This window comes from Fonsecaea erecta (assembly GCF_001651985.1).
Source record: "Fonsecaea erecta strain CBS 125763 chromosome Unknown Scaff8, whole genome shotgun sequence".
NCBI lineage: Eukaryota > Fungi > Ascomycota > Eurotiomycetes > Chaetothyriales > Herpotrichiellaceae > Fonsecaea > Fonsecaea erecta.
Window position 1 is genome coordinate 149,145 of NW_017387251.1, and position 10,154 is coordinate 159,298.

Here is a 10,154-nt window from a genome sequence, read left to right on the forward strand (position 1 = left end):
TAGTGATTCCTCGCAGCCTCGCGGCTAATCTCAAGCCCGCCAAGGCCAGGCTGGCCTCAGCCTCGATCTCGGATCTGTTCATAACTTTACTTCACACTGGACATTTATTTACTTCTACCCTCATAGGATCATTTGTATTACTCCAGTACACTGCCTCACTCTGTTGAACTTGTCATTATATGTCAATCTGAACCTGTCCATCCCTCCCAGTCGCGCGCAGATTGGAGAAATGTCTTTAGAGCCGAGCCCTGTCATGGAGTTCCTAGGCCAGGTCGCCTACCATTATAAAAGTATGCGACCTCTTCTGCCGACCTATATGCATCTTCTCGTATCGGCTATATTCCCCATCTACACAGCCGCTCACGCCTCGTTATCCAGACCACCATCGGCAGCACCCAAGAAATCTAAGAAAAATGTCAGTGACGAAGATGAAGAACGTGACGACGACGAAGATCCCCACACAAGAATCGAGAGCCTGACACCTTCAGACGCGATATTGTTTCCCATCCTGGCCGGTGCCACATTGGCATCGCTCTACTTTACTCTAAAGTGGCTCCAAGATCCTGCTTGGCTCAATTGGGTCTTGGGCATTTATTTCTCGCAGATCGGCCTGTTCTTCGCGATGAAGTTCCTGAAAGACGGCTTCTCTGTGTTGCGATCCTTCTTACTTCCAAACGAGTATTCCCGTTCAGGAGTGCTGTGGAGGGTGGACCAGCAGCATCGGTGTTTTAGGACAGAGAACGGGTTGCATAATGGCTCGCCGTTTCCCGGGTTGGCAGGGCAGATCTCTCTTCCCTCCTCGCTTGCACCGCTTGTCTGGGACCTACGCGCGATACTGTACACGAAGGCCCGGCTCGAGTTCCACGTTCACGAATTGATTACCATCAAGACATTTGTCGAAATTCTTGATGCTATTAGCCTCATTCTCTCCGCCGGTATTGTCTACATCCACACGTTCGTCGCAAAGCCATGGTTCCTGACCAACTTCCTCGGCTTCTCCTTCTGCTACGGCTCTTTACAGTACATGACACCCACAACCGCCTGGACTGGTACCCTTGTGCTGAGCGCACTTTTCTTTTATGATATCTATTTTGTTTTCTTCACCCCGATGATGGTCACTGTGGCGACAAAACTAGACGTCCCGATCAAGTTGCTCTTCCCTCGACCCGACGGCTGCGTGGTCCCTACGGGTGCACCTGAGGGCTCGCCAGCGATGGAGGAGTACTTGCAATGCCTAGCAAAGAAAAGAACAATGGCGATGCTGGGTTTAGGGGACATTGTTGTGCCGGGAATGATGCTCGCCTTTGCGTTGAGGTTTGACTTGTACTTATATTACCTTCGACAGGCCAAGAAAGGACAGCAAACGGAAGAGAATAATTTGAAGCCGACATACACCAGTGCCACAGGATGCTGGGGAGAACGATTCTGGACCAGTTCGAAATTATGGTCCATGGAGACGAAAGCCAAGCGGTTTCCCAAAACCTATCTTCGCGCCACTATCTTGGGATATCTCGCTGGAATGGTCGTAACAGTGATTGTAATGCAGGTTGCACAACACGCGCAGCCGGCACTACTCTACCTTGTCCCCGGAGTCCTGCTGTCACTCTGGGGCACTGCCCTGGTGAAGGGGGATTTAAAGGAGCTTTGGCATTACAGTGAGCAACCGGACGTCGATGACAAGAAAGCCAAGGAGGTAAAAGAGGAGAAAGACTTATCGGCGTCCACAGGGAGGGATAGTACGGAGGACAAGGCTATAACCGACAGCGCATCAATGAACAAGGCTAAAGGCGTTGACCGTGTCGCAGTGGAGGAGACCCAATCTGCAAACCGAACCCAGGACACCTCTAAGAAAGCTCCTGAGAAGAGCTGCCGGCGCCTCGTCCACTTCTCAATCATATTACCCGATCCAATCCCCGAGGAAACGCCAGCCGACGAGGAGGCCTCCCTCAAGTTGGTGACCGGCGACGAGAGGTTGGAGACGGATCTGGCGGCCAAAGGCACAGAGGAAGATCGAGAGTCAGGTAGAAGCCGGGAGCGCAAGGACGACGGCGAACCGACCGGCAAGCGTGCCAGTAAAACTTAATGAGACCAAGAGAGGCCACGGACTTTCCAAAACAAATCATTCAATGCATAGCGATGGACTAACATTTTGCTTTGCTTTGAAGGGAGGCATGAGGTAGAAATGCATGGTTTGGCGCCAGTACAGGAGCAATGGCAAAGACGTGCTCGTATCTCAGAATGATTCATTCCATTCCTATGAATAACCTGGGGTGTGCCCTTTTCCTTTCACCTGTCCTTTGTTTTCGTCTTTACCATAGCTGTTCGTGTTCGTGCCTCTCCCGTCGCTCATGTCGAGTCTATTTGTTCATCTCTTGCGCCTGAGCCTTCAGTTCCTCCTTGCTCTTCGTCTCGGCAGGAATGCCTACAAGGCCGGGGTTAGCATTCTGAATCATCTCACAGCAACAGAAACCAGGATGTACTCACTGTCAGAGATCTGAGGACCCTTGCTCTGATGATGATGGGCTTGTGCCTTTTGCTCTCCCTGGTGAATAGGGTGGTCAGATGCGTTGGAGTCGCTGGACTCTTTGGCGACTTTGTCAAAGACGTGAGAGTCAGTGTTTTCTTCGCTTGGCATAACAGGCATTTTGAGGAGTTTGTTGACGATGAGTGGGGATCTTTAGAAAATGTCTAGGAGTGAGGAGAGGATAGAGGTTAAGGGAGACTTATATAGCTGTGCTATCGAGTTGTTGTGTGACTATGACACTCTCAGGCTTCTGCATTTGCAGTCTGCGACCTGCACCATATGACGATGACGTCTGAGATGTGGGGTCTTGTAGAACATGAGTGACGGAAGGCCTCCAAATTCAACCAATTGCAAGTTCCAGGCTAAGCAACAGGCCCTGAAGGCAAACAGGGGCAGCCTAGAAGACCGCTCACTAGGCCCTCCTACAAAGCCTACTAGGTAGTGAGCCTTTGGGGGCTTGGAGTCTGACCCCGCAACACCTCCCCTAGTGAGATTGATCCGAGCCGGAATGCCACGCGGCTCAGCCTTTGTCTCTTGTCTCCGCCTTAGCACAGAGAGCACTTGAGGAATTACCTGCACAGTTCATCGATCACCCCTTCTATGCTTCCATGTCAGTCTGTTATCCTGTGCCCATCTTGGATTGTTTCTGTGTGACTTGATATTATTCCACCAAAAGCAGGTCACCGTTTTCAAGTTTCTGCTTCCCCCCTTTGCGGACCGCGAGCACTATCACTCGCTCCGATATGCCGTCCATCCTCACCGATGCTGACAAGGAGACGGTGAAACGGACTGTGCCCAAGGCTTCCAACAAGATCCAAGCCGTCGCCGTCGCTCGTCTCTATGTCGCTCACCCTGACAGCACCCGATGGACCTATACAGGCCTGCAAGGCGCCGCTGTCCTCTCGAACGACCTGGTCGGAAACACCTTCTGGATCAAGCTCGTTGATATATCTCCCGCAAACCGAGGCGTGATATGGGATCAAGAAATATACGACACCTTTCAATACAATCAAGACCGCACATTCTTCCACTCCTTTGAACTCGAACAATGTCTCGCCGGCTTATCCTTCGTCGACGAGAAAGAGGCCCGACAGTTCAAGAAAAAGATGGACGAGCGCGAGAAAAATGCCAGCAAACATACAAAAGCCCAGCCATTCGCATCTGCCGCTGGAGGGGGCCAAATACATGTGCCTGGAAGTTCGCACAAACACCACAGCCGAGTTAGCAACTTGTTCCGTGGACACCGGCACAGCTCAGCCTCGCTACAACCGCAACCAATTGCGCCCCAGCCGATTTACAGCACCGGGCTTCCTCCTGCAGGCTATCCACGAAACAATGCAGACACAATCGATCTTTCTGATCCTAGCTTGAGGCCGATCTTGGATGAACTGATACAAATGGGCATCACGGAAGATCAAATCAGCCAAAACGTCGACTTTATCAAGCGTTATATACAAGAGAAGCAGGCAGAAGGAGCGGCCAATGGATTCGGCTCGGGGATACCGACAGTCACCGCTACTGAATCAAGGTCAAGGGCTCCGCCACCTCCGCCTCCCTCTGTACCTCCATCGAGGATCAGCCCTGAAAATACTGGCACTTCTTCCTCGAGCCGGAGAGGCCCTCCTCCAGCCCCTCCGCCATCCAGAAGACCTGTCGGTGGGCGAGCACCATCACCTCCTCGATCAAGCTCTCCACCAGCAAGGGATCCGTCTCCTCCCACAGCGAGTCCACAGCCCAGGTTCCGCGCTCCTCCACCTATCGCAGATGCCGGCAAGTTTGCCGTCAAAGAAGGTCCAGCACTGCACTCATCCGGCCGAGCTCGAGCTTCTTCGGGTTCTCTTGCAAACCCGGGTCCTCCACCTCCGCCTCGTCCTCCCAAAACCCCGATCGAGGAAGAACAACCCCAGGGTGGTTTGTTTAGAGTCCCTCCACCGTTCACTGGGGAACGCAAGTCTTCCGCGCCTCCTCCACCACCGAGTCGTGGACCTGTTCCTCCTCCGCCACCCAGTCGTGAGACACCAGCTCCTTATGCTGGGCCACCACCCCCATTACCGCCCAAGGCACAGACGGCGTCGCATTCTGCATTGTTCATTCCTCAACCTCCACCGCCTCCACCAGCACGCAATAATGCGCCTCCTTTGCCGCCCCCGAATACTCGAGCAGTCCCTCCACCACCCTCAGGGGCCGTTCCGCCACCTCCTCCCCCACCACCGCCGCCGCCGCCCATGCCCTCATCTGCTGGTCCTCCTCCGCCGCCTCCCATGCCTTCCTTTGGTGGCCCACCCCCACCGCCTCCCATGCCCAGCTCTTCTGGACCAGCTCCTCCCCCTCTTCCCCCGGTGGGAGGAGGCGATGGCCGTGACTCGCTTCTGGCGGCCATTCGCGGGTCAGGTGGGAAAGCTGGCGGCGGGCTACGCAAGGTCAAGGACAGTGAGAAACGCGACCGTAGTGCGGCCTTGGTGCCGGGATCAGAGAGTAGTGCCTCTCCACCGCCTCCAGGGGCGCCAGGCTCGCCCTCGACACCAGCCGGGGATCAAGGGGGTCTGGCCGGGGCATTGGCAGCGGCGTTGAGTCAGAGAAAGAAGAAAGTTAGTGGCAGCGGTAAGTTTGCCCTTGTTTGTCTTGTTTGAGAGTACGAAAGTTTCTCAAGTTAACCTGTATTGTCCTTTGTCACGGGTCAATGAATGCTGACTTTACTGTTGCAGACGATGAGAAGGACGACGATGACGACTGGTGATCCATACTCAGCTCTTCAAGAGTGTGGATTCGCTTCTAGTTCTTTCGGCATACTCTTTTCCTGCAATTCAGAGTTGGAAATGGTGACCGTGGTGGTGGCGGTCTATGGACCTTGGAGATAGCTGGCGTGGGAGCAGGTGAAACTGGAACCTGTCATTGGCCACAAACACGGGATGCCTCGAGCTCTCGAAGAGGCCAATTGAAGAGAGCAATCACTCAAGGAGACGGTCAATGCTATAGTACATGGCCGGAGTAGAGACACGAGGGCGGTGTGGTTGGACAAATAGAACGAGGAAGAGCAAGCCGTGCGTCCTCAGGCAAAAGATCAAAGTCGACCAAAAGGAAGCATAATCTTGAAACAAACGACAAGCTCACTCAAGAATTGAACCAAATTGAAGTGAGATGAATTCGTCTATTTTTCCATACAAGACAAAGAGGCTATCTCTGGTCCCGTATCCCTGCCTCTCCGTAAATGCATATGGTAATCCTGCCAAATGCTCCATAGGTACCTAAGAGGGAGAGATTGGGACGGGAGGTGTCTGCAACCGTGTACCTTTCAACACCGAACCCAGTGCTATGATGTGCCCTCTATCCATGCCTTTCAAATGCAGTCGCCCCGATATGTATTTGGAAATGCAAGAACCGCCACCCCCGTCTCAGTCCTCGCTTGAACGCTCAAAAGGAGATGAGACCAGCCATCTAATAATCTATATACTAAACACAGAAGATGAAACCCCAATCGCTATCATCACAGAGTATATATTACAGAGTCAGGAGAAGAGGAGAGGGCGATTCTGTGCATCACTGCCTCTTGTGTTGTGCCTTCATTTGTTCCTTGGTCATCAGACCTTTCTCCCTCTTCGCGTCAGCCTTCATCTTGGCTTCGACGTTATCGACGTCCTCGTGAATCGTCATGCCAGGTGCATTTGCGTCCGTGGTGCTGCTGCGAAGACCTACATTCCGCTGCTGATCGTCGGTTTCGGCATTGTTGAGTTTATGCATTCCCAACCCATCCATGCCCGGCCAAAGCACACGGCCAGTCTGCGAGCCCCCTCTCACTTTGAGCCTGTCAATTGTATGTGCCTGACTCTCCACTGCTTCGTTGCGCCAATTGCCTCGACTCCCTATCTTGCTGCCACGGAAACCCATGCTGTGATCGAGACCCTCGCCCCACATGCGCACCTTTTGCACCTTGCGTAATTTGCGCATGCCGTAGATGCAGATCAACCAGGACAGACCGAAGCATATCACACTGACTCCGCCAAAGGCCAAGTCCGACTCTTCGACAAAGTTCTTGAGGTTCATGCCATAGAGCCCGGCGATAAGGGTACCACCAGCTAGACCGAGAGTGCCAATGCTAAATTTGATCTCGAGCAACATCAGCTGGTTGCGATTTGCATCTAAAATTGCACGGACCACTTCTTCCGTATTTCTGATGTTGCTAATCAGATTGCCCGATATCTCGACGATTTCGTCACAGATCTTGTGGTAGGATTCGAGGAGCATTTCAACTTCTTGATGGTCGTTTTCGGCGCGGGGTTTACCAGTGGCCTTTCTTTCAGTCAGATACATAGCCGATAGATCATCGTCCGCTTCGAGGAGATCCTCGATGGCGTCTCGCACCAGTCGTGCCTTCTGCTCGAATGTGCCAAGTTTCTTGGAATGGATGAGTAAGTGCCGTAGTTTGTCTCTGTCAATGTCTTCTTCGAGCTCCGTCAAGATATGTGTGACCGGGTCCCGGACCAAGGCAAATTCCGCTTCCAGACCTGAAGTGACAGATATGAGCACTGCTTCAAGAGCTCTCAGTTCATAGGGGAGGTTGAGGGAGCCATTTCTGGGGTCCGCTTTTTGTCGCAGTTTCCCTTCCAGGTCGTACATAAACAACGACTGGGTATAAGAGTCTGTGCTCCCAAAAGCGTCGAAGACCAGAACTCTATCCGACTGAATAAGGACTCGGAGGTGGAGGAGGTTAATCAGGATGGCCGAAGGCCGGACGAGGATATGGGGAAGGACGGAAGAGTCGATCTTTCGGAGATCTCGAGGCAGTAATCCATACTTGGCGATGAGTTCCGACTTCTTGAACTCGCCCGACACCATCGTAACGGAGCCATTGGCGTCGAACTCGGTACAGCGAAGCTTCAATTCTGCGCCGCTGGTGTTACGCGACAGGGCGCGGGAAAGATTGAAGAGCTGAGCCGAAGTCTCGTCGTACCCAGAGGGTGAGGACGCATTTGAAGAATCTCGTGGGAATTTTGAACGGGCCATAGCGGCCCTATGACGGAGCCATCGTCGCCAAAAACTTTGCTTATGACTTTCTGTGCTTGCGCCGCGAGACAGTGGAGGATTGGGTGGGTTGTATCTTGGAGGAGGAAGAGCTTTACACGGCTCTCGCACAGGATGCCATTTGTCCTCATTTGAGAAGAGCCGCTTGCGGATCGGAGTCGTGGATATAGCTCGTAATGGCGTTCGAGCACATGTTGCGAAGCGACTGGAGCTGGGGAAGATCAAGTCCGATTGAGATCGAAGGTAGCGCAGGAGACTTCGAGAAGGCGCAGCGAGCGTCTTCATCGCCTGCACAGAGGCACGCAGCTAATACTACTGAGAAGAGAGGAGGGAGGGGTGGTATGAGGCTGATGTTAGAACGCTGGCCTGCCTGCGCTACGATGCTTCATTTCTAGCGACGCGGAAAATTGTCACATCTCCGAATTCTTGGCATCGGAAGTCGAACGGGCGAGCGGCGATTCCCGGTGAGCAAGGTAGAGAAGGTGTAGCGAGATCGGCTTTGCTCTTAGGGGAAAGCTAAGGTCACGTGGGAAGGGCTTGGCAAGAGACTGGGCGGCTCGGCGGAACCCCTCAGGAAAGTACACTTTTCCGCTTTTAGCAAGTAGAACAACGTCCTCAATCAATTTATGCTTCCAACAGCTCGAAAGAGTTATACACCAGTGAAGACAGCCAGACCGTCATTAGTATGAAACATGAAATCCAGCTCGCTACCTTTCCTTCAAAGTTTGCCCTATCTCACTACGTGGAACCCATCTTTCAGGCAAACAACATCCATGGGATCACCAGGCCCAGTGCTAATGGAGCGTCAACTGTGTGCCTTGCTTTTTGAGCACCGCCCGAAAAGGTCTGCAACCCCGGCGGAGCTGTACCTGTGCTCGTGCAGCCTCCAACGGCACTACAAATGACGGTTTGAATGCCACCGCTCGGGGTCAATGTGATAATTGTCGTTCTCGTCCCAATAACAATCTCTGAGCTGTCCGTGCCGAGGCTGATGGGTGTGCCATTTATGGTGACTGGCGGGCCACCGGCGGTAACAGTGGTACCATCTACGACGACGGCGGTAGTTACATCTGTAGCCGTGGTTCGGAAGGTCGATACGGAGGGAGAAAGAGGGGTTGACGCCGAGAGGCTGGAGTTTTCCGTGGAAGCTTGGGGTGTCGCTGTCGTGGGAGGCGGCGCAGCAGTGGATGAAGGTGCCGGACTGGAAGCTTGTGTGGTAGAAGCAGCCGGTACGGTGCCTGGTGTTTGCGTTCCAGGTGAGCTCTGTTCACTGCTGGAGGTAACTGGAGTTGCAGATGCAACTGGTGTCGTGCTCGATGTTGGTGTTCTCGTCCCAGCTGCAGTGCCCGTCCCTGAAGAGCCTTGTCCACTGCTAAGGTTGGATGTGGGTACGGTAGCAGCAGGAGGCGTCTGGCTAGTTGACTGGGCGGGCGCAGGGGCTGTTGGACTCTGCGGCTGCGTTGGTGCCGCAACGGTGACTTGAGTTGTTGTGGTTAATAGCACAGGTGCGACGGCGACAGTTGATGTTGAGGTGACGGCCCGTGGGGACTCAGTTGCTGTTGCAGAACTGGGTGAGGGCGTTACAGTTGATGCTTCTGTGACGGGCTCAGCAGTGGCAGTGGCTAGAACAGTTGACCCTGAAATGGTGCTGATGACCGTAGTCTCTGTCGTGATGGATACAACGGTAGACCTTGTGATGTATACTGTCTCGCAAGTCTCGCTCTCTTGTCTCACTCGGAGAATAGGTGTTGCAGTAGAGATTGGGGACGACGTGCTTGTGCTCGGGACAAGACTCGAAGTGGAGGTGGTTTGTGGGGCAGAAGTTGGAGCAGGAGTGGTTGTAGTGCTGCTCGCACTGATCGTTACTGATGTAATGCTGCCGGTAGTTGATAAGGCGGATGACGAAGTGGAGGTGGTTGCGATGCCGGTAGCGAGTGGAACAATGCTTTCAATCGTAGAGGAAGTGAAGGTCTGCGTCTCGGTAATAATACTGGTCTCGGGAGGAAGAGTTATAGTGACCCAAGTCGTCTCAGCAGGGACGGTGGTGGTAGTCCAAATAGTCTCCGGAGGAAGAGTGGTACCAGTCACGATAGTCTCCGGAGGGAGGGTGCTGGTGATAGTGGTCGGAGGAAGGATTGTCGTAGTGAAAGAGGTCAGAGTTGCATATGAAGTACTGGTCTCGGGGACAATCTGTGTGATTGTACAGCCAGAATTTTCTGGGGCAGTAGTGGTTGTGCTGGCTGTGACCGTAGATGAGCTTGTAGAGAGTGTCGGGGTCGGCGATGTAGGGGGCGAAGGTGAGCTCGTGGTTTCGGGTTCTACAGAAGTAGTCGTAACTGGCGAAGGCGTGGTTGTGACGGGGGCTGGTTCATTTGATGTTGTAGTTGGCTGAACTGTAGTTGCTGCCGGCGGAGTTGTCGTTGTCGCTGCTGGGGCTGTTGCAGTATCAGTCGCTTCAACCGTATCTTGACTGCTGGTCGTAGCCTGTCCTGTATGCAGGTCAGCCTTGATATGCCTCAACAAAACTCGTAGCTCCCTCCATACGTGGGACATGACCAAAGACCTGGGCACTCAGGCCGCAAAAGAGCACAAATACACCGAGTAGCACCAT

At 53.4% G+C, this 10,154-nt stretch overlaps 5 protein-coding genes across 5 annotated transcripts; 2 read left to right on the forward strand and 3 right to left on the reverse strand.

Annotated features, from left to right (window-relative positions):
• Positions 1-229: 229 nt before the first annotated feature.
• AYL99_08723 (hypothetical protein) lies at positions 230-2,083 on the forward strand (the record flags this gene model as incomplete). The annotated part of the gene is made up of 1 exon (XM_018840231.1): positions 230-2,083. One exon carries the CDS (start codon positions 230-232, stop codon positions 2,081-2,083), a length of 1,854 nt encoding a protein of 617 aa, XP_018689978.1.
• Positions 2,084-2,357: 274 nt separating this feature from the next.
• Positions 2,358-2,644, reverse strand: AYL99_08724 (hypothetical protein; the record flags this gene model as incomplete). Its single annotated transcript, XM_018840232.1, has 2 exons — positions 2,358-2,422; positions 2,485-2,644. The coding sequence occupies 2 exons, from the start codon at positions 2,642-2,644 to the stop codon at positions 2,358-2,360; spliced, it is 225 nt and encodes a 74-aa protein (XP_018689979.1).
• Positions 2,645-3,267: 623 nt separating this feature from the next.
• Positions 3,268-5,261, forward strand: AYL99_08725 (hypothetical protein; the record flags this gene model as incomplete). Its single annotated transcript, XM_018840233.1, has 2 exons — positions 3,268-5,125; positions 5,230-5,261. 2 exons carry the CDS (start codon positions 3,268-3,270, stop codon positions 5,259-5,261), a joined length of 1,890 nt encoding a protein of 629 aa, XP_018689980.1.
• Positions 5,262-6,061: 800 nt separating this feature from the next.
• On the reverse strand, positions 6,062-7,525 carry AYL99_08726 (hypothetical protein; the record flags this gene model as incomplete). The annotated part of the gene is made up of 1 exon (XM_018840234.1): positions 6,062-7,525. The coding sequence occupies one exon, from the start codon at positions 7,523-7,525 to the stop codon at positions 6,062-6,064; it is 1,464 nt and encodes a 487-aa protein (XP_018689981.1).
• Positions 7,526-8,299: 774 nt separating this feature from the next.
• Positions 8,300-10,154, reverse strand: AYL99_08727 (hypothetical protein; the record flags this gene model as incomplete). The annotated part of the gene is made up of 2 exons (XM_018840235.1): positions 8,300-10,032; positions 10,088-10,154. The coding sequence occupies 2 exons, from the start codon at positions 10,152-10,154 to the stop codon at positions 8,300-8,302; spliced, it is 1,800 nt and encodes a 599-aa protein (XP_018689982.1).